Source organism: Pipistrellus kuhlii, unplaced genomic scaffold (genome assembly GCF_014108245.1).
Source record: "Pipistrellus kuhlii isolate mPipKuh1 unplaced genomic scaffold, mPipKuh1.p scaffold_m20_p_15, whole genome shotgun sequence".
Lineage (NCBI taxonomy): Eukaryota > Metazoa > Chordata > Mammalia > Chiroptera > Vespertilionidae > Pipistrellus > Pipistrellus kuhlii.
The window spans coordinates 46,397,962-46,424,675 of NW_023425460.1; the positions used below are offsets into that span (position 1 = coordinate 46,397,962).

Here is a 26,714-nt window from a genome sequence, read left to right on the forward strand (position 1 = left end):
AGTGACAAGTATGAAAGTCTAGTGAGACGCCAGTAGATGGCAGAGCCTTATTTTTAATGTTTTTTAAAATGACAATTTGTAAAAGTTATGTGAAATGAAAAAAGACAAAGACGTTTTAAATAAATAACTTATTTATTCAAAATAGTTTTCTGACCTTATTCACAGTTTCAAGTTTGCAATAGAAGTGGGGTAGAACCTACGGTTGGTCAGCTGTCATCCTGAGTCAGAGCGGTGGGTCCTTCGGACGCGCTCGCACGGAGAACTGCACGCGGCTGGTCTTCGGACACCCGCACTGCCGCTCACAAAGGCGACTTCTTTCCGCACCATCCGAGGGACCGCTGAGGCTCTAACCACGCGACTGCCAACGTCCCCAGGACAAAGGTCCCTTGGCCTAACGTAACATTTATCCAAAGTAATCGTGTCTGAGACCCACGTAGCTTAACAAACTCAACAACACGTAGTGTGGCTGCACCACACCTCCGCTCCGGAGCGTGCGCGGAGCTGGTCTCACCGATTCCGGCCCTTCCCACGCGGAGGCGGAGAGCTCGCCTGCCCGTCAGTGGGGAAATGAGGACGCTGTGCTGCCGCGCGGTGCCCACTGGGGCGGGTACCTCCCACGCGTTTAATTAATGAAGCACCGAGTGGACAAACCGGCCCGAGTGCAGAAGGCACGGACGAGGCACCTGGGGGTGGCCGGGCGGTCAGGGCACGGCGCTGCCCCGCGCGAGCTGGTCCAGCAGGTGGAGGAGGACGTCGATCCGGTCCGGGAGGCTCGTGTTTTTGTCGGCGGTGGCTCTCAGAAGCTGGGAGTAGATGTGCTTATTGGTTTTGAGGGCCACATCTTCTTCCACGTTACCGCTGGTGGCAAACAGACAGGACAAATAGAAAGAAGGGACGTAAACAGTGACGCCCCCCACTCCCTCCATGTCTGCAGGGAGCAGTGCTCTAGTCATGCCTAGTCCACACCTTGTGGGTCTGCTGCTTGGGGGCCTGTTTCTAGACGTTCCTTTCAGCACGTCAGTGGAAACCCGGGCCATTCCAGGGGTCCTCAAACTTTTTAAAGTGGGGCCAGATCACGGTCCCTCAGAGAGCTGGAGGGCCGGACTACATGAACTACTAATTCCTACGGTAACACCGCGGCTGCGCTCACTGCCCAAAAAACCTGGCGGGCCGGATCAGACTCCTCTGCGGGCCGCATGTGGCCCGCGGGCCGTAGTTTGAAGACACCTGCCAAGTGCCTGCCACGCAGGCCCTGCGCCTGGCGTGAGCGGACAGCCTGCTCTGCCTCCCTGGCCTCTGCGCCCTGTGGTGGAGGGGGGCAGACAGCACTGCCCAGGAGGAAGGAGTGTCCAATGGCACACGCTTGGGAAGGACTCCAGGGAGCGGCTGGCTGGGCGCTCCCTCAGCTGGTGTTTCCATCGGAAGCCTCTGGGGCTGCCTCCCTGGAGGTAGACTTCCCTCGGACTTGCAGCCCAGACCCGACTCAGAACTACTCCGCCTCCACCGGCTGTGATGCTGGTGTAGTTTCTGTGTGAAGGCCCGGAGCTGGTTCCAGAAGTTTCCCACGGAACCCCACCCCCAGGTCCTGGCGCCCACAGGAAGGCGGGCAGGCCAGGGCACCCGTCCCTCCGCGGCCAGTGCAGGAGACAGCACACGCGCTCACCTGGTCTTCTTCCTGGTGGGAGACAGCAGCTTGATGGACTGGAGGAGCAGGAACGCCAGCCGGGACTCGAAGATGCTGAGCAGCTTGAGCACCTCCTCTCTGTTCAGACCAGGAGTGGCGTCAGCCACGGGTGTCGGCTCCTCGCTCTTAGGCTGCAGACAGAGAGTTGCTCACCCAGGTTTCCCAACAACCACGGTTCACGCTGAAGTGACGGGCGGGGCTGAACCCAGTAGCTTTAAAGGAAAACCCAGGGCTGCACCCAGGTCTCTTCTCCAGGGCAGGCCGATGGCAGCAGCGGGGGCAGAGGTGGCGGCTGGGAGCAGGCACCGCTCCCTCTTCCCCCCCAGCATCACTTAATGAGCCAAGCACAGCACAACGCTGTCTCCAACCAACAGGCACTTACGAAGGAGAAACTAACCCTAACGACCATCTCTAACTTCCCAGTATCGGAAGCAAAAGGCACAAGAAGGAAATGGGAACCCTACAGGGCCTGACAAACGCGGGCCGGGAGAGTCCCAGCTGGGCAGCACGATGGCAGCAGCAGGAACGTTGGATGCCCACACACCAAAGGGCCTCCCGGAGCCCTCTCAGCCTGCTCACCGCTCCACTGCCCTGGCAGGTTAGCAGAGATTACTGAGGGCAGGCGCCCTTCTTTCTCTTAGGAAAACAAAACAAAACTTAACAGACTGAACACCAGGGCCTTACTAACCAACGTCTATGTGGTTATTTTAAAATGTAAGATACACTTGCAACGTAGAGTTAATAACAATTCCACCAAGAAAATGTACTAAATCACAGTGAGTGTTTTATCCAGAGCTGCCACATGGCTATGTTTGTACATACAGGGTGGGGCAGAGTAGGTTTACAGTTGTGAGGAAGCCAAACAGCTTACTCTTGTATTATTATTAGTTGATTGTTATATTATTTTCCATATGGACAACTGTAAACCTACTTTTGCGCATCCTGCATACACTCACACGCCCCCACATGCCTGCTACACGCATCCCCCCAGTGTAGACACGGGACACACAGAGCTCCCTTCTCCCGGACCTGGTCCAGCTCCTCCATGAGCTCCGTCCTGATGAGCTGGAACGCGTGCTTGGTTCTCACCATGATGTCGAGAGCCCCGGACAGGGTTTTCCATTTCCCCACGTTGCTGTTCTGACCTGGGCGGGAAACACAAAACGGCCGCTCTGTGAGTGAAATCTACACCGTCCCATGTCCACGCGCCTCCAAGCATAACATCTTCTAATCTAACCTCAACCCTCCCTAGGAACCACCCCAGAGGAAGCGAGCGTCCGCCCAGAGCAGTGGCTGGCAAACTCATTAGCCAGCAGAACCATTTATCAACAGGACAACGATGGACATTTCTTTTGAGAGCCAATTTTTTTTAACTTAAACTGCTTCTAACGACTCTTCTTCAAAATATACTCGCCCAGGCAGTGGTATTTTGTGGAAGAGCCACACTCAAGGGGCCAAAGAGCCGCCGTCTGCCAACCACTGGCCTAGACTCCTAGAGCAACAATTAGTCCCCAGACCCCCAACTCTCTGCTTGGTCCTGCCGAGTGAGCACAGCTCTTTGGAGAATCTGGTTCGAGTGGACCAGCCAGGAGGAGCCTGCGGTACGAGGGCCACCTCACCACGGACCAGCCCCATGATGCTGGGCAAGTCTCTGCGGCCCTTAGTACCAGCTGTCCTACCAAGCCGCTGTGGCATCGGGGCGTCACAGGGCGGCAGGGGGCCGCCCCCTTTCCCGCTGCCCTTCACTCCCAGGGGTCTGCCATGCCTTACATCTCTGTCTACACTGACCCGGCATTATTTTCTAATATGGGCTCCTGGATCATGTTTCTACATTACTGGCCGCCGAACATAATCTAACCCACTTCTCCGAGTTTAAAGGCACTCTGGCCCCCACCCAAAGCCAATGACTGGGAGAAAGAGCGGAAACGAACAACAGCCACTCCTCATGCCTGAGAGAGACACCGGGACTCACCGCTCATCTGGAACTCGGCGAAGGCCACGCGCTCCAGCTGCACCCGCAGCAGCTCGCAGGGCGTGTCCTTGAGCAGCTGGAAGAGCCTCCCGGCCTGGCCGTAGTGCAGGTCGGCCAGCACGCGGTGCTGCTTCCTGAGGTACTCGTCCCCGACCTGCAACCACGGAGTGTGAGCAGGCGGGAGCAGGGCTGCGCCACAGCATCGCCTCGTCTCTGCCTCGGCCACGCATAATTTTAGAGGCGGTTTTTGTATGTGTTAGTTTTGGCTGTCACACTTAGGCCTTCTCTCCCCCTCCCTTCCTCTCTAAAAAGCAGTAAAAGATTAAAAAAAAAATGATCAAACTGTCTAAGTGGTAGAACACAGAGAAGGATAGAACATGCAGGAGTGGCTACTCTGTGGGTGTGGGTGTGGGTGTGGGTGTGGGTGTGGGAGTGGGTGTGGGTGTGGGTGTGGGTGAGGGTGTGGGTGTGGGTGTGGGTGTGGGAGTGGGTGTGGGTGTGGCTGTGGGGGTGGGTGAGGGTGTGGGTGAGGGTGTGGGTGAGGGTGTGGGGGTTTGGGAGTGGGTGTGGGTGTGGGGGTGGGTGTGGGGGGAGACGCTGCAGGGAGGGCGCCCAGGAACCCTGCAGCAGTCTTCCATCCTCCACCCCGAGCGAGCATGCAGGCTTTCCTTTGGGGATTCTTTGGTACATGTTTCCCATGAATCCCTATGTGCTCTATTTCACGATAATAAGTTGGAAAATGGGTACTTCAAGATGTACAAAAAGCTCCTCTTACAAAGCCTAACCATATTAAAAAAAAAAAAAAATACTAGACCCCTAATTTTGCAAACTAAGACCCTATCGATTATAGTACAGAAAAACATCTGGCTTAAGAGGGGGAAAATGCCTACTCGCCAAGTTTCTCTAAGTAGCTAACAGGACAGGAGGCATTTACAATAGAATCGTAAGCGAAGCACCCCAACACTTTTAAGGGGACCTGGCAGGTGAGCGGGGCGGCTACCTGGTTCCTCAGGCAGCTGTGGTACATGGACGCCAGCCGGTGGTGGATGGTGGCGGCTCGGTACTGACAGAGGGGCTGGCGGGCAGACGCCGAGTCCACGTCGCAGTATTTCAGGGACTTCATCATGGCCTCACTGACTTCCTTTTCAATCTGTTTGTTTTTAGGGGAGGCAAACAGGAAAGAGACAAGCCTGTGACTTCACGTGAGAAAGGTAAGGGCGTCTAAGAACTGCCCCCCGGGGAAGCCGCTCAGCATCTATCTGTGAAGAGCCCCACAGGGGAAACGTCCGTCCGGCCGACAGAACGTACCTGCTCCTGCGCCTTCCGGGACAGCGGCGCGTAGTCCTGCTGCAGCGTGGCCATGGTGAAGTAGGTGGTGGACAGCTCCCAGTTCACCGAGTCCCAGACGGCGGGGTGTCTGTCCCGGGTTCCCAGCGACCGCAGCGCTTTCAGGTAGTAGTCCACGGCCTGCGGAGGAGCGCGTCAGTGAGCCCCGCCCAGGCCCGGTGGTGACTGGCTGTGGGGAGGACGGGTGGGAGGACAGTGCTGGGGGAAGGCAGTGCTGGGAACATCCTCCCTGAGGAAACGTATGCGGCTCTGAGGCAAGCGCTCCCATGAAACCCCTGGTAAGCCGACTGGCGTAACACGAAGACGCAATTACCATAATACAGGGAATGTTTGCGTGTTGTCAGACCTCACGCGTTTTCATTTCGTTCACCATGACCAAAGGCTTCACTCCGCATGGGTCACGGTAAGGGTCACACTCTGAGCTCACCTAGGCTTTTCTGACCCAGGACACGGCTCCCCCTGGGACGCACAGACAGCGGAGAGGTAGCCGGACACCTGGAAACAGGTCAGGCTCCAGGCTGGCTGCTCAGGCGCTGAGTGTAGTTCCGGGAGGGGCCTCGCTGGGACTCTCACTGCTCAGGGCGCTCACTGCCTTAGGAACAGCTCACTGCAAAGCAAAGGCTGAATGCTTTTTTCACTTTCCCTTTCATTCTATTGTAAAAGCAAAAGTCCTCTTTGGTTTCCCCTGGTTGGTGAAAGCAGGCTCTCACGTAGAGCTTTTGTAAAAAAAGGGAAAAAGGGGCTCCCTGTACGCAATCAGATGTGCGCTTGCTTTGGCACGCTTCCTCCAGCACTGGATGTGACCACTGGCCAATAAGTATTTGATAATCAGTCAGTGAAAGAAACTCGAGTGTTAAATCCCTTAGAAAATAACATTTTGAAATGTTGCTTCCATATTAAACATTTACTTCCTCCACACATACGAATTTCTTATTCATTTGTCCTTTCTTCGATGGGGACAGTATATTTTCAATGCTTCCTAACTGCTATCCACCTAGAGTTTATTAACCTTTGATCTGTCCTGTACTACAGCTATTTCTCCTAGATGGTGGTTTGCTTTTCAGCTTTGCTTTCTGCTGTGTCTTTTAAACACTTTATTTTTGCACATTTAAGTTGACCCCCTTTTACTTTGTGGCTTCTGCTCGTGACGCTGGGAAAGTCCTTGCCCAGCCGTGAGCTGATCCCCTAGTCCCTTTACAGTTCCACCTGCTCATATCCAACTTCAACCCACCTGACATTTACTCTGGTTACACCCACACACCTCGCCAAAGATCACCTTTTACCCACCAAGCCAGGGTCATCTCCAGTCCTGAGTCCTTAGTGCACTCAGGCCTGTCTGAGTCTCTCAAAGGTCTATCTGGTCCTGTGCCAGCCCACGCTTTTCATTACTTCGGTTTTATGATGTTTAATGGAGCAACGGCAAAGGTAAGTGGCAGTTAGGTATGAATGGATGATGCCATGAGCAGATGTGTTACCTTGTTATAATACAAGCCTTCCTCTGGTGAAAATTCACGTTTAAATTCGTCCCCTGCACCACAGTGCGCCTGTGCACAAATCCGCATGAGCCTTCCCGTGTTACATAACAAGAGGGCAGCATTTGTAGCATCATCAATGGACTCGAAGTTGTGAATTCCTTTCTCAAAGCAAGAAAAGCTTTTTTTCCACAACTGTTGCTCTGCAGTCGACACACTTTTGCTCACTTCATGAGAAAATTAAAACAAACAGTGTAAGTAGGCATCCGAGTGAGCCCTGAGGACGGGGCAGGTCCAGCAGCGCCCTGCCCTCCACACACCTGCCATGGCTGACCGGCGCCCCTCACCCTCACATCCATGCTGAGCGTGACTGTTGGAGAGAGGGCTTTTAAAGAGGTAAGTAAGGTTAAATGAGGTTATAATGTGGGGCCCAAACCCTACATGACTGGTGCTGCTATAAGAGACACACCAGGGACACCCACAGGGAAAAGACACAGCAAAGAGGTGGCCGAGGACAGAGCCTCAGAGAAAGCCAACCTGGCTGGCACCCTGGTCCTGGCCCTCTGCTTCCGGGGTGAGAGATCGGTGGTCGATGCGAACCCCAGGGCTTGTTACGGCAGACCATACACATCAAACGCAGCCACCTCAGGAGCTGGTGCCACAGCAGCAAATCAAGCCACCTGGCTCACACTGCCTCATGAGACTTGAGTTTTAAGAGCAGTCTGTGCTTCCTCATTTCCTAGCGCAATGTGCTTGCACTAATGGCAGCGCACAGCGAGGCAGGCTCCCATCGGCCTCCTCGCCTCAGAGAGCGATGCTGCAGCCACTGTGCACCAGCACCAGGCCTGGCCTAGCTCGCTGCTGGCTTATCAGATGGAGGATGGAGGGCACTGAACTAATGAATTCCAAGGGAAAATTATGTTTTATCCTATTTCATTTCTTGAAAATTTAAGAAAAAAAGGTTGTTTTAACAGAGCATCCAGGACTTAAAACCAAGTGCCACGTTCCTTGGTTGAGCCAAAACCCATGTGGTTTTCTGACAGAAAAGGCAGTGAAGGGAGGACTCCAAAGGGATACTCACCTACTCTCTCACTCTGTAACGCAGCAGCCTGATTCATATAAAACACACCGATTTCGTTCCTGATGTTACCCATTCTCTTCAGCACTTGTACATAGTGGTCTGGATTTTGGCTTTTTAAGTCACTGAACTGCAGGATTTCATTGGCAGCCTCATAACATTTACAACTGACTGAAAGTTGACTTTCCAAGTCTGTAGACAAATCAGTTGCCCACGCAAATCCTTAAAAGAAAGGAAACGTCACCAGTGATTATGCAAATACTACTTCCTTAGTATCCAAGTAATCTGACACTTTCAAGGTAATAAAGTAAGTAATTGCAATATAGTATAAATATACTAAGATTCAATCAATAAAACTGAACACTTAAGCTTCGAAGTAAACATCTTTTTATTTAAGAAACTTACTTTCTTGGGACATGTCTGATTAAAAGAAGTATTTTCCTGCCTAGAAATACCAGCTGCCTGTGTGCCCCAGCTTCTGCCAGGTGCACCCGCTCACCAGCGAGGGCCTGACACAGGGGTACCCCTTGCTCTCTCTTTAAGGGGACCAGCTCTTGTAGGAAAGCTCTGCAGCTACGGCAGGCAGGCAGGCGGGCGGTCATGGACTATATCGCTTGTCAATCAATGTCTGACTCAATGAAGAAGCCTCTGGATGGGCCCTCAAAGACTCACGCTCACAAGCGGGGATGGGGGACGCAGAGCCCCCAATTCAAGAGGGAAGGGTAGCACTCCTGATGCCGCCCAAATACTCGAGACCGTCATTCTCACAAGCCACATGAATACAACAGGAGCGTCAGAACACACTGAGGGCTTCCTCACGTGTCAGGAGAATAAAATGAGGGGCTGCCGTGGGCTACGTGCTCCTGTCTCCAGCAGAAAAATCAGACTACTCTAAACAGAGTGACATATTTGGTGAGACTGCCAACCCTGAACGGAGTTTAAAGATGACCTCAATGTCTGAGGCCCAGGCATCATTCAGAAGGCACTCCACCTACTTCTACCAATGCTATTCCTTCTCTAAAGACATCACGGCCTGGTCAGCTGACTACAGGGCCACCTGGAGAAACCTCCTGAGAAGACAAGTGCAGAAAGTCAACACAACTGTCCGAGAGCTTGTTCACAGTCAGTTCTAGTTGTATAAGCAGTAATTATAAAACATTGCAAAAGCATTGTATACACACACACACACACACACACACACACACACACGACCATGTTCAACATTAAAACTGAGAAATAAGGGGCACAGAGCAGCATCAAGCACCAACACTTCTGCCCCTTTTCTCCCAGTCCCCACCCCGGGCAGGAACTCGGGGCCTCGCCGCCCACCTTGACAGCTGGACTCGCGGTGGAGGCTGTGCAGGATCTCCTGGTCCTCCTTCGTCTGGTAGTTGAACTCCTCCAGGTGAGCCGCTCGGTTGTTGGCGTTCTGGGCCAACATCAGCTGGATGTCGCCGCAGAGCGTCAGGTACTGCGAGAGGAACAGCAGCACTTCGGAGAGCATGTTGGTGCAGAGGCAGCAGTAAGTGTCTGTGGGAGAGTGGGAAGGAGAAAAAGTGCGTAATGAACACAGTAAGTGTTAGGAAATCTGCTACCAGCTGTCTCCACTCTAAGTTTATTTTATATCAGAGAGCAAACATGGCTTCATGTTTTTCAAAATGAAGATGTCATTAAACCACTTGAAGCAGAAAATAAAATACTAAGTGACACCCAAGATGCAAGAGGGTGGTTTTAAAATTACATTTTACAACAGGAGTAGGAGTAGAATTTTACTGGCACGATGCCTACTGTTCCCCTCCCAATGCCTGAGCATGCTCGCTCGCAGGGACTCACCGTGGCTCTGCAGAGCTAACTTGATGTATCGCAGCGCGCGTCCATACTTCTGCAGGCTCATGGCAGCGTCCGACAGCACGTAATAGGCTTTGGACGACTTGAGGATCAGCTGGAGCTTCATCTTGTGCTGCCAGGAGCCAGGGGTCATGCCGGACTGGCTGGAACAATTGCCCTTCTGCAGGGAGCCCACTAGGACAGGGAGAGGAGCACGTTCACGTTCCCGTAGCTCACCATCAACAAGCAATGTCTGCTTCCCAGAAGCCTCCAGGCTCAGGTACCGCTGTTGTGACAAGACTGGTCAACACCAGCTTCAAGTAACCACACCGAGTGGACCTTTTCCACAGACGCCCCAAGTTTCCCAGGCCTCCGCCTCCCAGCAGCAGCAGCCTCGCTCCCTCTCAGGGTCACTGAGCTCACTCACTCACCACCGCCGCCGCCGCCTCCTTCCTCCAACTGCCCGGGAGCCAATGAATGCCTCACTGACACAAATAGGTCGGCTGCTGGCAAAGGACTAGCATCTTGTTCTACAGAGAAGGCCTTATTTGCACATCGATTCCACTTACTTTTGTCCAAGAACAAAGCCATCTGCTTCTCCAGGCCCTCAGGACCCCCCCTGGCAGATTCATCTTCATATTTCAATGGGATCGGGGTGCTGGGGTCAGCTGCAGGCAGGTCGCTCTCTTTCTTAATGCTGCTGTCCACAGACTTTAAACCCTTTAAAACAAGGAGAAACCCTTACTGTACATGAACTGAAGGTCGACGAGAAACTAAATGTAAGGCAGTATCTGGACTACTGAGTACATTTAGCAGTTTTTGTATTTTAAAAACTACATTTGATCCGAGTTGGAAAAAGTTAATTTTCACTTTAGGTTTCAGGGAGAGAAAACCCACAGCAGGAGATCCTTCCGCCACCAACAAACTCACCTCTAGAACATAGCTAAGCACAAGTCTGCAGCGTTCTTCCGTGTCATGGCAAACTGGAAACGCACAACTGGGCTTCAGAAACAAACATTTAAAATCATTACTATGCGACCAGTGTGACAATTCCACACCCGTCAGTTCCTGGGAATCACTAAACCTCTACACACCAGCAATTTCAAAATGCGGTTGTGTACTCACCTTACTGAGGTATTAAGGTTAATGTACTGTTTTAATTGCAAGTTCAACTGATATAATAAGCATCATCAACACAAATCCTGCTTAACAAAAAGATCTCCTGGCATACATGTTGCTTTTAGTACTTATAACTTTAAAAATTATTCTACTTGACAAAAAAGTGAACGAAGGTAGTCATGTTTTAGATAAATGTACACCTGACCTCCCAGGTCACTCAGCGTCTGGTCAGCACTGGTACTGAGTAGCACAGCTCACACCCATCCATTTACAACAAGCTCAGCAGTACCGGTGGTCTCACTGTCACTGGTGCTCCTTGGGGGCAAGCCCAGCAGCCTCCACCACTAAGTGGTGCTCTGTGGGTGGCTTCTGCCAGGCTCTTGGTTTTGGTGAACCCGTGAGGCTGGGGTGACTGCTGACCAGACTGCAGAGAAGCAAGCACAGGGGAGTGGTCTGTCACAGGGCACAGTGAGTCCGTGCTGGGGCCAGGGCTCTGGGCGGTACTGACTCCTGGTTCCCAAAAGGACACTGAGCCCTGGCTGGTCTTGCTCAGTGATCAGAGCGTCAGCCCACGAGCTGAAGGATCCTGGGTTTGATTCCAGTCAAGCGAATGTACCTCGGTTGCAGGCTTGATCCACAGCCTAGGTGGTCAGGACGCATGCGGAAGGCAACCAATCGCTATGTCTCTCTCACATCAACATTTCTCTCCTTCCCCTTCCCTTTATTCCACTTTCTCTAAAAATCAGTGGGAAAAATATCCTCAGGTGAGGATTAACAAAAGGGACACTGAGAAGGCCAAACCAACTAAAGACATGTTTATATGAACACTGACGACGTTCTGGAGTGCTTTGGAGAATGACAGTGTTCCCTCGTAAACAACTGTAAACTAACATGTCACTCCGTCTTTAGTTACCATCTAACTGCTTCACGAGCTCAGGGTCTTGGTTACGATGCAGCAACGCCATCTTTTGAGAGGCTGATTGTACCCACCCACTGTTGTTTTTCCACTGGTACCTCTTTAATACACACCGCAACAGGCTTACTCTGATCTGATGGATGGATTTGTACTTCTCCGGAACTGACAATTCTCCAACAGACTTGATTATGGCCACGGCTTTGTTATCGTCGGGAGGGTCAGAGCTGGTGCAATAGGCCCCATTTTCATCGCTGTCCGGCATCTCCTCCTCCTCCTCACTGTAACTCTCATCAGAATTCTCATTTAAGGGAGACTCTGCACTTTCTTCTTTTTTAGGTTCATCCAATTGAAAGAGTTCTGAAAGCATGTAATTGGCTGAAGCAATAATCTTACAAAAAGAAAGAAAAGGTGTGACTGTCATCAAACCGGAGCACTCGCCGGTGAAGGAGCTTCACTGCTGAGCGCCTCCAGGAGCCCCGCACAGGCTGCCCCAGCACAGGCCTCAGCAGAGGCCCCCGAGCACGCTGAAATCCTCCCGGGGGAGTGTTCCCTTCCTGAAAGTACCCCATCCCAGCACTCTCTTAAGAAGGTGGCTCCTGTACTTCATGGGAGACTAGTCTCCAGGCAGAGTCATAACTACATTAGCAAGTATCCTATCAACTGAGAAACATTCTCTTCCTAAGCTATAAATAGGCAGCTGCTATTTACTCTGCAATCTATGGCCCCGGGGGAAACCCCCACTAGCTTAGTGAGGGAAAAGTCCACTGTGGGATTTCTTAAAATGGGCATGTATATATTACTACTTGTTCCACTCTATCATTTATTACTAAGTGGTTCTAATAACGTTTAATAGTTGTAACACCATATTCTGTCACATTCAGTATTCATCAAACACCACCTTTTCAACCAGCAATTAGATAATTAAGTTAAAAATGGTTTTCTGTTTTTCTGCAAAAAAAAAAAAGTTTTCTCTTGGTTTGGTCTCTAGGATAATCTTTATCTCTAAACTGGATGTGACTACAATAAATATTGGAGCTTAAAAAAAAAAAAAAAAGGTCCAGACTGCAGATCTTCTTGATTTAAAGAGCTTCAACTTAACTTTGCACCCAAAATACAGACACTGAGGGCACAGGGATAGAAAATCGGGGGCCCATGATTGAGGGACCATTCAGTGCTTTTATGCTACACTGAAGTATGGACTTGAGCCTTACCCATACTAACAGTGATTAACAAGATCCGGCTGTGTACACAGAAACTGGGAAGTTCCACGCCCCGGAGCGGCAGCGGGAAGGAAAGTGCACTGCACACATGTCCTCCCTTAGGAGTGTGACGTGAGCCGCACGCAACATCACAGACGTCCTAGCAGCCACGGTCACTCCTGGATGGCTTAATTTTAATATTATCTTTGATTTAAAAGGCACATAACAGGTGCACACACGGTCCCAAAATCCGGGTGTACTTTACACTGAAAGCACACCTTAACTCAGAGCGGGCGGCTTTTCAGTGCTCAGCAGCCACACGGAGCTCCCCCCTCCCAGCCCCCCAGAGGCAGCTACACATGAAGGCTGCAGTGCCAGGCACATCGTCAGACGCTAGGCTGCTGTCCCAGAGCATGCGGGCGTTCCTCTTACTTGAGGGTGTCTGCTTTTGTCCAACAATTTAACGCAGTTGAGAAGCAGCGTTCTGATAGTTCCGTAGTGTTTCTTGTTTTGGTTCTTTTTCATCATCATGTTGCAGGCAACCCTAAAAAACATTTATATCAGCTTGACGACCACTCACTATTCTCTGCAAAGTTCAAGTGTAGGCTGCCCCTTTCCTCCCACTGAGTAAGGATCACAGAAACAACCAGTTACCCTCCCCGCAAGGGTGTGTGTGTGTGTGTGTGTGTGTGTGTGTGTGTGTGTGTGAGAGAGAGAGAGAGAGAGAGAGAGAGAGAGAAAGAGAGAGAAAGGGAGAATACAAATACTTGGCTCGGGTGGTGTGGCTGTGCACTCTACAATTTTACACAAGGCTCCTCGTCCTTGTCTCCCCTGGCGACAGCACTCACTTGTATAGGAGAATCGCCACGGGCATGGTGAACGGGTTTTGGTATTTGTCTTCGGTTTCTTCACAAAGAGTCGTGAGATCATAGAGCTTCACGATGTCGCTGCCACTCGCTGCGGAAACAAGCAGAGTCTCACTCCCAGCAGCCACCCAAACCCCTCAGACCATGTTCGGTCCAGAATGAGCTCACCTTTAAAGAGCCAATAGGTATGTCCTTCTTTGGTGCAGTTAGATTTCAGAAAGGATAAAATATTCTGTGCAATGTCTTTTATGACTTTAGTAGAAAAATTAGAGTTTTCCAAATTAGGAATCTCTTCTGTCTTTATCATTTCATACTTCTATAAAACAGAGAGAGGGCGGGTTAAGAGAAATCTCGCAGCAACACTTCTCTTCCTACAAATCGAGCACATGTGTAAGTCCTGTCATTAGGGTCCTGTGCAGCCTGACCGAGATGGGGGGGGGGGGGGGGGAGATTAGGGGCACAATGAGCCAAGGCTGCTTGGACAGCACCACTGCTCTTAAAGCACCTCTGTATTTGTCCCAGCTTATTTTCTGGTCACACTTCCCTAAACTCCGCTGCCCACATTTCTGAAATACTCCAAGACTAGGAACTCCAAACCAGCTGGGAAACTGGACCCCAGGCTCCTGAGGCTGCTGTCCACCCCTGGTTCAGCTAAAGCCCTCCTGGATTTCAGAGAGCCCCTGGCCCACCTAACTGGACGCATCACCAGCACCTCATTTATTAACACTCGTCTTTTAGAATCCAGCTGGCGTTTTGGGGGATGCTGTCACTCAAGATCCACTGAAGATGCCACCCCCAGGAAGTCTGTGTTTCAGATCAGAAGAGACATGACCTCTCCTCTACAAACATCAGACTTCTGTGTGTGCATCACCCTTCCAACGCTTCACCTGCGTCTCCTATTTTCTCTGCACATTACTCCCTTCAGATTCTATCTTTCTGGGTCAGGACCATACTTTATTTTCTCCCCAACATTTAAAATGGGGACAAGGTGCCTCATCATAGAGCATGCTCAGCAACAATTTGCTATATAAGTGACCTATTACTGTGCCCTTTCCCTAAAACTTTGCATATACTGAATAGATAGCTGTGTACTGAATAAATACCTCTACTGTATAGACACTGTTAACTACAATAGGTGTCTGGCATTAAAATTATAGTCCTATGGCTACACTGAAGGTTCAGTGTATTTATGATCTTCTCACAGATTACCTGTAAAATTATCCTCAACAACTCAAATGTGAAATACTTGAATTTCAGTTTATTCACAGCTACGGTCCTTGCTAAAAAGTACACCTTGGACTTTCAGTGAGCACTATTCTCCACACCCATTTGCTCTGGAGAGATTATTAGAGACGCACGCGTCTTACCTGTACAATCCCATTTACATGGAAGCACATCACAAGCTCTGGAACATTACAGATCAAGTTGTCCAACCAATAGTCAATTCCAGTTAGCACATTAATTGGCTTGTTGTTATCCCTAAAAATATAACATTTCTGGTGTTATTTGGGTTAAGATGTTTCACAATGAATCACTTGAGACTTTTTCTCCCATTTAACTATTTTAATCTGTGCTCCTACGTGGGAAATGCCATATAAGCTCTTTGCAGATGAAGTATGCACACATAGCTGTCCTATTCACCATTTCTGCATAAGCTCTGCTTGCTCTCTAACTAGAACCCATAGCATTTTCAGTAGAAACAGGAGAGATGGCAGCAGGTGACTGTGGGCCCACTGCACGCTCCTCCAACAACGTGGGGTGAAAGACTGCCCACCATGCCTGCTGGCGCCCAGGCCGGAATGCACACATGCTAACATGGGCACACACTCTGGAGCATTAACAGGCGCTGGAAACCACCTCCTTCACTGTAAGTAAATTCTACCACACTTCACAAGCAGACGCAGACGGAAGATGAGGCCAGGTCAAGACCTCTGAGTCCATTCAGCAAGGACCAGGGCGAACCCCCAGCTCCAGGGCACCCAGCATTCCCTGAGACTAGCTCCTTCTTCATTGTGCATTTCAATTCCACCAAGAGGAGAAGGGTGCCCAGATCGATGGGTGCGAGCAGACGGACAGAGGTCCTAAAGGAGAACGGGAGTGGTTACCTGAGACGTAAGCTGACTGCTGGGTATCTGCCTCCTCCAAATATAGGCATGTTGGAGCCAACCAACATATGTATGTCTTCAAACGTCCACAGAATATTCCGAACAAAGTCATTTTTAAGACCCTTTGATTTAAAATAAAATTGGAACGGTGATTATATAACACACAGGAGAGCTGTAATTCCCCCCACGATCCACAGAGAGACTAGAAAAAAGAAAGGACAAAGGAGACGAAGTAAGTGAAGAGGACAGAGCTGTAAGATCAGAGCTGTTTAAAGATGGACTTTCGGGATCAGGTAGATCTCCCCGCTACGAACTCTAATGGAGACTAGTTTTTAGTGACGAAGCAGGCTGGGGCTGGGTGTCTGGACGCGGACACCCTGGGAAGCATACCTGACTGTTCTCCCCGTCATTGAATAAAGTAGTCAGGTTTTGTTCTTTGGGGGCTGAGGCCAGATGCCCCACTATGTATGAGGGTTCGAGAGGCTCACTTCCCTGTGAAAAGTGCAAGGATAGGAATGACTCTGCTGCCAGAAGTTCTTATAAAAGGCCTACTGTTAGAGTATCACCTAAGCATTCAAAGCAGACACCTCAAAGCTCCTGCTGTCATCAGGCTAAGACATATTCTCAACGCTTGTCCCTGTGGCTTCCAACAGCGCTTAGCTATCCCAGCCACTGCGCAAGCCAATCACATTTGGCTCGCACTCAGAAAAGATTAAAGATTACTTTAGCTTTCAAAGTTTTATATTTCACAGTTTTGGGGGGTAAATTTCAATACCATTGATCTTTAGCCTACCCCATCTCCAATCAAAACATTCCTGAGAAACCCCAGCCCCATTCTGGAGACACCGTCATGGTAATAGTCTCTAGTTTTGCATTTTGTCTATCAGACCTTGGGATACTTGGTAGAAATTTCCAGAGTGAGCGGTGAGAAAGGCTACTCGCTGTAGACTTGCTTCTGGAGAGTAACAATGCTTATGAGCATGGAAAAGCCTCTAAAAGGTTCTGTAGTAGAAAATTGACTTCTCCTCCATGTAATCCAATGTTCTTAAACTGACTTAATAGCAGACCACTTTTAATTCTTAATACATCCTGTGGATTATACTTTCAAAAACACTTTTAGAAAGAGGAACTTCTGACAGTGGGTAAATTCAGTCCACCAGTCATTTTTCCAATCATTAGGCAGCTGCCATGAAGACACATTACTTTAAGTCAAATGTCAATGCCACCGTAGTCCCCAAGATGGGCATGCTTATGTGTGCACACACTGTAGTTCATGAACTCTCACCCTCGGTGTGTGCTAACAGGCTTCATCTGCCTGCAACGTGCACGTGACTGTACACACGCTGTGTGTGTGGGTGAGTGCACGTGCATGAATCTCCAGCACTTTTGCTGTATGCTTAAAGAATACTCTAGAGCAGTGTTTCCCAAACTTTTGATATATGTGTACCCCTTCTATAATTTTCGTAATGCTGAGTACCCCTCATACTCATGAGAATGTAGAATTTAGCGCAGCTAAGCACGGTACAGTGCATATCCCCACCAAACTCCGGTGCAATGCGTACCCCCCCCAAACTCTTCCTGTACCCTTGGGGGTACGCATACCACACTTTGGGAAACACTGCTCTAGAGCTTTAAACTTTATTATGTATTTACACAGACAAGTTATTCACCTGGGGACCAACTCTCAAAATCGTATTTGCCAGGTAGTTGCTTTAAATGAGAGTTTGGGCTCTAGGTTATGATGTTCCAAATAAAGGTCTGGCTCTCAGGCCATTACAAAGATACCTAGTTCGCCTACTTCAACTCTATTATTGCTTAACCTAGACCTCAAAATAGTGGTTAAGGTTTGGGGAACAAGGATTCATAAAGTAGTGGCTTGCAGACAAAAATAAATCTCTAAATGCTGAAATTAAGGCTGTATAACATGTTCTAAAAATATTCTGAGAAAGGTTTATTTTATGGCAGGAAAGCTCTTCACGGTACTTGGCATTGCTAAGACAATCTGACTGCTTTGAGGCCATTCTGAACATGTGTGGAACACGTGGACACAGTGGAGCACGGCTCAAGAACAGGCCTCTGAAGTCACAAGGATCTTAACACTAGCTTAGATTTCACCAGCCATGCAACCAGGGACAAACATCACTCTGTATGAGCTTTCGTTTGTTTACTTGTAACATTCAACACATACCATAACACATATGCAGTACTTTATACGAATGGCATGACATGCAGGGCATAAGAAGCACTAACTAGATGCCAGTTCACGTCCTCCTACAGCTTCTCAACAGCCTCCAAGGTCTTTGAGAGGGAGCCCTACACAAGCTAAGGACAGAATGGGAAGGGGAGGTGGGTGGTGGGAGATGGTATTCCTATCGTGTCTGTTTATAATGTGTGGGTTTTGAAGCCAAGGAATACAAAAAGAATTTTAAAAAACTCCTTTGGTGAACTATAATCACATACATGAACATGTATGAAACAAATAACACAATATAATGGTTAACTACAAAGCAAATTAATCATCCTGTGTTAATACCAGTGTAACCAGTTCCCAGGCCTGACCTGGGCCTTGCGTGTGCCCGGCCCCCACGCCTTTTCATCCACACCACCCCCTCCTGCTAGTTCCTGTTGTCACCTTGCATGGTAATTACTTCCTTTCCTTTCCTCATTTTTTCCTAACTTGGGAGAGATTTGAACTCATTACATAGTTTAATAAGGTTTTTTCATCTTAAAACCTACAAAAACTAAAATCAAGTTAAACATATTTGCCTCCTTGTAATCCTATAATTTGTAAAGATAGCAACAATTTGGGTGAATAATTTTCAATATGTGAGAACACGTAGCAAGAGGAAAAATAATTTACCAAATTAAAGATCCTATTTTTATTTACTTTAAGTTTATCAATAGGTTTACCTGAAACAGACATACAATTCACATCTGTGGAGTTCTTTTTTTCTTTGACAGAAACAATGACAAAACTAAACAAGCAATAAGAGGAAACCAAGAATATAAGAGACAAAAAAGAGACAACATGTTCACTCTGCCTTCCTTTCTAAAAACTTTCTAACATTATGATAGGTTAAAACCTCAGGAACCTCATCCAGAAAATCTTAAGGGTGATTTTAGCCCTAAAAATCTGACTAAAAGTTAAGGTCAGTATTTAAATTACAAGCAAGTCTCTGAGTCAATATTTGATAGGCACTTGCTTTACACCTAAAGTTTAAAATATACTACATCACTGTATTTATTATATATTAAATACTCTCATGACTTCAAGGAGATAGTCAGCATTGATAAACATATTGGTGAACTATGTTAAATGCTGAGAACATTTTTTAAATTTTTTAATTTAAAAAAATCTGATCTAGCCATTCATCTCTCTTGCAAATTCTTAAAATTAAAAAAAGTATGTGGCCGAAACCGGTTTGGCTCAGTGGATAGAGCATCGGCCTACAGACTGAAGGGTCCCGGGTTCGATTCCGGTCAAGGGCACATACCTTGGTTGCGGGTACGTCCCCAGTAGGGGGTGTGCAAGAGGCAACTGATCGATGATTCTCTCTCATCCATGTTTCTAACTCTCTATCCCTCTCTCTTCCTCTCTGTAAAAAAATCAATAAAATATATTTAAAAAAAAGTCATTTAAAAAATAATAATAATAAAAATAAATAAAAAATAAAATATTCACTTATGCCTGGGTTTGACCATTATTAGACTTCAAACAACTGAAGATAAACATTTATTTAAAAAAAAAAAAAGTATGTGTTCATAATTGTGAGACATACATTGAATATTTTATATTGCTGTTCATCTCTTTTATTGGCAAGATAATTGGTTCTGTCTTCTTAAATGAGAATGCTGAGTTAGCCTTGGGGTACTAACTGACCTGACTGGAAGCACTGGGATCTTCGGAAACCGGAGAAGGCATTTCAAAGGGCGCGGGCCATGATGCCCCATCCGAGTCACCTGTCTGGTCTGAACTGGACGACTCCCGCTGTTCGGCAGCAGACGGGACAGGCTGTGCGGCCCCATCACCATTGATACTGGCCAAGTCAAAAACAGAATATCACACTGTCACTCAGGGTAAGCTCATGCAAGCCTATTATTTTTTAAAGCCAGACTCTATAATCAAGCATACATCTTACTTTTAAAGAAAAAAAATATAAGACATTGAAATGTAAACAATAGCATAGTGACAAACCTTAAATTATTTTTTTTTTCTGGCTTCAAATTAAATTTTAGATCAGAATTTAATTTTTCATCTTTAAGATAAAATAAACAAAGAGCCAAGTACCTGTAATATAAAAACTTGGAAAGAATAGCCTTTTGATACCAATGCTCTTTGCTCTTTTTCTTCCTCTGCCACTTCTGGTCAATAAGTCTCTGATAAAACTCTTTCAGCCATGTCCAATCACCAGTCTGAATAACATAAAAAATTAATCAATACAACAAACATATAGTCAAAACAATTTGTTACCTATTACTCTTCTTACAGGAAGTACTCTTTACTTTTTGAATACTGTTTCGTAAATACGTCCTCAATGTAAACCACCGTAACTTATCTTCCTTTACCAACGCATAGAGGAATAGTCTTAAACAACCGCTGTGGATTGGTGGGACCATGAACTATTTGTAGACAGTGCGGGAAAAGTTAAGTACAGAAATAGAGAGTAAGCCTTGGGAAACAATAATATGGTTATTTTGTACAAAAGCACTCATCATCAATACATGGGGGGGGGGGGGAGATAGGCATCTACCAACATTGTTTGAGAGGCACTGCTTTACATGAACCAGTTAATTCTAATAATTATATATCTGGAAAAATAACCTTTTTCACATTTCCTGGCAGCCATGTTTCACAAGTATCTCTTTAAAGGAGACATCACAGGGTTTTTAAAAAATTTAAACTAGTCCCTTAAATTTCAGACTTTTCATCTTTTCATTGGCTTCATCCTTTTCCTTGCAAGAATCCTGCTGGTTGGTATCAGTAAGTTTCTTGGAATTCTCTCCTTTCTACTTTTTATTATCTGTGAAACTCTGGCTCCTAAGTTGCTGATGTCCTCAGCTTTGTCTCCACGTGGGCCTTTCTTGGGAACAGATCACCTTCCTAGTGCCCTCAGGTTGCTGACACGCTGCTTTCGGGTGGCTCCTCAGAGTCCTACCTGGGAAGACCTCATGAAGAGCTCCTGGATGTCCAGCTCGTCCAGCAGGAGGGTCCTCCCCACGCGGTGCACCGCCATGCTCACGTGGGACTTGCTGTAGGGGATCTTCAGGAGCTTTTTTATGTTCTTAAGGAAATTAAGAGGAAAGAGTTTAGAATCCGGAACTTCCCATGCACAAACCTTCCTTTCCTAAGGTTATACAAATGCACTTCCCACAGGAAGCTAAATGCAAACACGCGAAGGACAGTTCTTCAAAACCTCAATCACCTGTGCTTTACAAGCCATGCTGTTAACCTGACGTCACACCTGCACCGACCTAGGCTTTTAACATATCAGATAAAGATGACCAACCAAGGAGCAATCCATTTTGCCAGAAGCATCATATCTCATTCTCAACTGGAAACATACAAAATCATCCCAAACATTCTAATCACTGTAACTGCTCTTTTTAAGACACTACCAGTGTTTTGGGTTATTCCTTCCTCTCTGAAGAATGGCTGTGTGTTTGTTTAATAACAAAAAAAGGCACTTAATAATCAGACAGTGGTCTCATTTCATCAGTTTTTCAAGACTCCTGCATAGAGCATGCTCTAAGTGCCTGGTACCGATGGCCTTCCCCACCAGGACACTTACCTCAGAGTCAGAGACAACGTCCACATCGTTCCCCACGGAATCAATAAAGTCGTACGCCATCCCAAAGCTAATGGAGGGAATGAAGGCCACAAAGGTCACGCCCACAGTGATGCAGGTAGTTTATCATAGATAATGTCAACTTCAAGGACACACATTTCCCACATTCTGACATCTCTGTATCAGCATACCTCTCACCATTACAGCTGGCTATTTTTCCTTCTTAGTGGCATATAAAATAATGGTGTTACTTAAAATCAATGGCATCTTAGATTTGATAAAGTATAGTAATAATCATTAGGAGCAATTAAAAGGAAACACCTAGAATAAAAACAAATAACTATTTTCATTTTGGTAATCACACACACACACACACACACACACACACAAAAACCCTCCAAGAGAAAATAGTTCAAGATGTTATTCTTTTTATGTGAAAAGGTAAGAAAAATAGAAACAAACATTTTTCAAGATTAAGTTTGGGACTGTTCCTAGCGATATACAATATTACTCTTTTAAAGTATATATGGGAAAAAAATACACCCGACTCCAATTCAGCCAGGAGGAAAGAAAAACAATGTGTGCCAGATGCCACACGTGGCACATCCATATGCGGCATATCCCTAACCCACAAGCCTGAAAAGCGCCCGTGTCCGCATTTCCCAGCTCGGAGCCAGGACTCTCACCCGGCACCACCTCACTTCAAAGCATGCTCTGATGAGTTACTGTGTGGGCTGGGCAAGCTACTTAACCTTCCTACGCTTCAGTCTGTCCACGAGAAAATTAGTCAGCAGCACCGAACTCAAAGGTGGTTTTGAGAACTAAAAGACATCAATGTATGAAGTACTTAACATAGGGTGTGCAGTCAATATAATTACTGTGTAAGTCACCTTATAACATTTTGTTGTTGTTAATCCACACGGATACCCTTTCCACTGATTTTTACAGAAAGTGGAAGAGACAGAGAGAAAAACATTGATGTGAGAGAGACATCGACTGGTTGCCTCCAGCACGCACCCCAACTGGATCAAGCCTGCAATTGAGGTACGTGCCTGTGACCGGAATCGAACCTGAGATCCTTCAGTCAGAGGGCAGATGCTCTAACCACTAAGCTGCACGGCTAGGGCTCACCTTCTAACATCTGTGTTCACGTTTCATAATTCACTAAGCCATTCTTCTAGAAGAAGATACACCGACTACTAACAACTTTTGCTAGTAGATTCCACTAAGTAGAAATACTGCTACAAACACACACCATTGTGCCAACAGAACTTTTACCTCGAGTGGCATTAGGATAATTTCCAAACTACTGGCTCATAAGGCATTGATGTATTTATGGCCCTGCCATACATTGTATGGGAATACGTCAGGTTCAATCACTGAGAGGGAGAACCCCAGACATGACATGGTCTACAAGAATATGGTCGTTCATACATGATCCTCAGTAAGACCCAAGCTACCCTCTCAAGCACCAACAGCAGCATTTCCAGCAAGTGTCCAAGTCAAGGGCTCGAGCCACCCGACCAACATGCTGGATGTCCGCGCCAGGCCTCCTCAGACCCGACAACCCAGCGCCATTAAATGGAAGACTTCGCAGGAGGGACCCCGCCGCCCTAGGTTGGGGCGCCACCCTACCTCTCTGGGGTCAGAATCCAGCTGTTCATAACGAGACGCAGACCTGAGAGAAGCCTGTGCCATCTAAGCTCCCTCTGGCACCATAACCCTATTGGCGGGGGAGACGGGGCTCTGAAGTCAAAAAGGGCCTTTTTCCAGAGAGAAACCGCACCCGGACGAGGAGCTGAGGCACCAGGCGGGAAAGCAGGGGCGCTCCGTGGCGGAGCAGGGCACTCACCTGGAAAAGGGCTTGCTCTTCTTCCCGGTGCCCAGGATGGTGGTTCCCGCGGGGCCCAGCTTGGCGCTCTCCCGTAACCAGTTGGCGGGCGGCAGTTTCAAGTCTGTTTTCTCTTCCAGGCGCGCAAAGGCCGCCCGAGGGGGCGCCGAGGAGTACTTCACCACCGCCCGGCTCTTCACCTCGCTGCCCCCGAGGAGCAGCGCCGAGCCCTGGGGACACGGCGGACACTGGGTGAGCACCCAGGAAGAAGAAGCCCATCAGGAGGCACTGAGCCAGCTCTTCTCCCTCTTTAACATCCCGTCCAGGAGAACACCCGTGGAGGAGGAGGAGGAGGAGGGGGGGGGGGGAGGGGGAGGAGGAGGGGGAGGGAGAGGAGGAAGAGGGGGAGGGAGAGGAGGGGGAGGGGGGAGGGGGAGGGGGGAGGGGAGGAGGGGAGGAGGAGGAGGGGGGAAGAAGAGGAGGAAAAAGGGGGGGAGAGGAGAGGGGGAGGGGGAGGAGGGGGGGAGGAGGGGGAGGAGGAGGGGAGGAGGAGGGGGGAAGGAGGGGGAGGAGGGGGAAGGAGGGGGAGGAGGGGGAAGGAGGAGGAGGGGAGGAGGGGGAGGAGGATGAAAAAGGGGGGGAGGAGGAGGGGAGAGGAGGAGGGGGAGGAGGGGGAGGGGGATGGGGAGGAGGGGGAGGGGAGGAGGAGGGAGGGGAGGAGGGGAGGAGGAGGGAGGGGGAGGAGGGGAGGAGGAGGGGAGGAGGGGGGAGGAGGGAGGGAGGAGGGGAGGGGAGGGGGAGGAGGGGAGGAGGGGGAGGGGGAGGAGGAAGAGGGAGAGAGAAGGAGGGGGAGGGGAAGGGGTAGGGTGGAGGGGGAGGGGGAGGAGGAGGGGGGAGGGGGGAGGAGGGGGAGGAGGGGGAGGAGGAGGATGGTGCCGGCTGTCAGCTGGGTAACAGGCCAGCCAACCTGCCTTCCGATTGTTCCTGAATGTTCCTGCGAGAAGCTAGAGAAGCCGGGCCAAGGGGAGGCGATACCATCACGTGAACTGAACACACCATTTGCTAAAACCTCTGCTCAGCCCTCCAGGCACTAATTCCGGTTTGTGGTAAGATATAGAGGCTCTGCTGTCTCGTAAGCGAACGTTTAGTAATCGACAAGCAGCGCCTGCCAGGCCGGCCTGGGGCCCCGTCCAGGGCCCGACACCCTCTTCCCCTCCACCTCGGCACGACTGTGTGTCTTCCCCGACCGCCAACGAGGTACTCACTTCCAGGGCTGAGCGCTCAGCTTTGAAAATGACAGGCATGTCAACAAACAGCGCCTGTGTAACTGCTCCGTGTGCGCGTACATGTGGGGACACCCTGTGTTTACATGCGCGCCTCAGAGCAGAGCCGCTGCGAAGCCGAGGCCGGCGGCTGCGGGTAAGATGACGGCAAGGCGACGCCTGCGTCCCGGGGCTGCCCGGGGGGCGGGGAGGGCGCCAAAGCCGCGGGAACCGTGACATCCCTCCCGGCGGGGCGGGCCGCAGCCCGCAGCCCCGCGGACGCACCTGTGCAGAAGGTTCCTCGGACTCGCCCTGGGACAGGAGGCTGAGTCCTCCGCGAGCCGTGGCGCCGGCCGGCGGAGCCTCGGCCCCGGCCTCCTTGGAGTCCCCCATCACCTCGGTCCGAGGGAGGCGAGGCGAGGCAGGGCCGGAGCGGCCGCCACAGGAACCCGGGCCCGGCGACGCCGCCGCACAGCAGAGCGCGCTCCTGGGACGGCCCTCGCAGTACACTTCCGGTCTCTCACCGGAAGGAGTTGCGGCGGCGCGTCCAAGTCTCGCGAGCTTTGCGCCCGAGTCCCGGCCCCGCCTCCCACGGCGGCAGCCACCTTCCCGGCGGGCCGGGCGCTGTAGTGCGCCTGCGCCTGTCAGAGCCTCCGTGGAAGACCACTTCTCGCGATAGCTGCCTTCCAGGCTCCACCCCTTGCCGACGGCTGGTCTTTGTTGACAAACAGTTCTGGGCGCTCGGACTCGGCGCACGGGGTCGGTGTCGCCCGGGTCCTCGCCGCGTGGGAGGCGGAAGGCTGCTGCCCACGCCGCCGGCGGCTCCGCTCTGTGAAGCGTGCGGTGTGAGCAGCTCTGCCCCGGGCCGCCTCGGTTCGCACGGGCTCGCGGAGACGCGCCCAGGTGCGGGCACTCGGGTTCCAGCGCTCCGCCTGCGCGTCCCGTCGCCGCATCACAAAGCCCGCGGGCCGCAGTCCGAGGGCGGCAGCGGCGCAGAGGCGTCCTCCGCCTTCCCCGAAGGGACGGGCTTCGGAGGCGCAGGGTTTTGCCAGGTGCCGCCTTCGCAGCATCCTTGGAGAGCCCGCTGTGCGTGGGGCCCGGCCAGCCAGCCAAGGGCGGTCCGGGGTCCAGGGCCGCCTCCGGCGCTGCGGTGGCCTAGAGACGCCTGGGGGCTGGGTGACAGGCGGCTGAGGGTGGGCCTGAGCGGCCGCGTGGCTAGCGGACCCCCTGGAGAGGATGCCCGTGCTTTGAGGAGCAGGAGGCGGGGAACCAGCCCAGACCCGGGTACTGCTTTGCAGCTGCAGGGCGCGCTCAGCCTCGGGCTCCGCACCCAATGTCATACCAAGCGTGGTAAAATGCAGCCGTGCCCTTCATACAAATTCATGATACTGGGAGGGCTTTTTATTTTTTTGAAAAAATAATTTCTCTTGCAGTTACGTTCGTGCCTTTCTCCATTTATGTTCGCCCCTGGTAACTCACTGTGTGTACGATTTGTATTATAGATACGTCAACACGAGTTGGTTTTGATATTTTGTTGTCAATTCTTTTTTTGTTGCAAGTAATACATTGTTATAGAACATTGATCACTACTTTAATGTCTAACATTAGGAGATGGTTAAGTCTATTTTCGGTCCATAATAACATTAATGTGTGTGACTATTGTTTTTCAGGAACATTTACAATGTACATGATATGATGTTAAGTGATATTTTAAAAAGCAAATATGCAATGTGATCCTAATTTTAAAGCATGTCTATTGCTGTATTTATGTCCATAAACACGAGTGATAAGATGAAGTGATTTAAAATATATTCTTTAAATAAAGCTTTCTTTTCTTCTTTCTCATCATGCACTACAGGAAGACCTCATTTTGTGCGTAACTTTATTGCACATCACAGGTGTTGTGTTTTTTGGTTTGTTTTTTTTTTACAAACTGAAGACAAAACCCTCCACCAGCACAAAAATGACCACTCATTGCTATTCTTGCTATTTGATATGGTGATCTTGAACGGAACCTACCATATCTCCAAGGTATGCCTGTATTTTATAGTAAAAATGTAATTAAAAAATACATTTTTATTGATTTTAGAGAGGAAGAAAGGGAGAGAGAGAGAAATATCAACGATGAAAGAGAATCATTGATCAGCTGCTTCCTGCATGCCCCCTACTGGGGATCAAACCTGCAACCTGGGTATGTGCCCTGACTGGGAATATAACTGTGACCTCCTGGTTCATAGGCTGACCCTCAAC

General features: G+C 49.5%; 1 protein-coding gene and 1 long non-coding RNA gene across 6 annotated transcripts; both read right to left on the reverse strand.

Moving 5' to 3' along the window:
* Window positions 1-113: 113 nt before the first annotated feature.
* Window positions 114-24,988, reverse strand: EDRF1 (erythroid differentiation regulatory factor 1). Of its 5 annotated transcripts, none has more exons than XM_045582192.1 (25): window positions 24,750-24,987; window positions 23,224-23,432; window positions 21,375-21,441; window positions 20,742-20,867; window positions 19,874-19,998; window positions 19,466-19,622; window positions 15,976-16,077; window positions 15,586-15,707; window positions 14,848-14,959; window positions 13,649-13,796; window positions 13,463-13,571; window positions 13,047-13,158; window positions 11,543-11,803; window positions 10,311-10,382; window positions 9,950-10,100; window positions 9,387-9,575; window positions 8,883-9,083; window positions 7,557-7,775; window positions 6,479-6,702; window positions 4,965-5,123; window positions 4,657-4,806; window positions 3,657-3,810; window positions 2,714-2,829; window positions 1,664-1,815; window positions 114-855 (listed from the first exon to the last, which is right to left on the reverse strand). In XM_045582192.1, exons 1-25 carry the CDS (start codon window positions 24,855-24,857, stop codon window positions 702-704), a joined length of 3,699 nt encoding a protein of 1,232 aa, XP_045438148.1. In that variant the 5' UTR covers window positions 24,858-24,987; the 3' UTR covers window positions 114-701. The 5 variants fall into 5 exon arrangements, 4 of the variants coding, with proteins under 4 accessions (XP_045438148.1, XP_036295219.1, XP_036295220.1 ...); XM_036439326.2 differs by having other exon boundaries at window positions 114-858; window positions 24,750-24,986; XM_036439327.2 differs by lacking the exon at window positions 10,311-10,382 and having other exon boundaries at window positions 114-858; window positions 24,750-24,986.
* Window positions 16,344-18,997, reverse strand: LOC123652409. Its single transcript, XR_006741747.1, has 2 exons — window positions 17,203-18,997; window positions 16,344-16,994 (listed from the first exon to the last, which is right to left on the reverse strand). It is a non-coding gene; the product is annotated as an uncharacterized LOC123652409 (long non-coding RNA).
* Window positions 24,989-26,714: the final 1,726 nt, after the last annotated feature.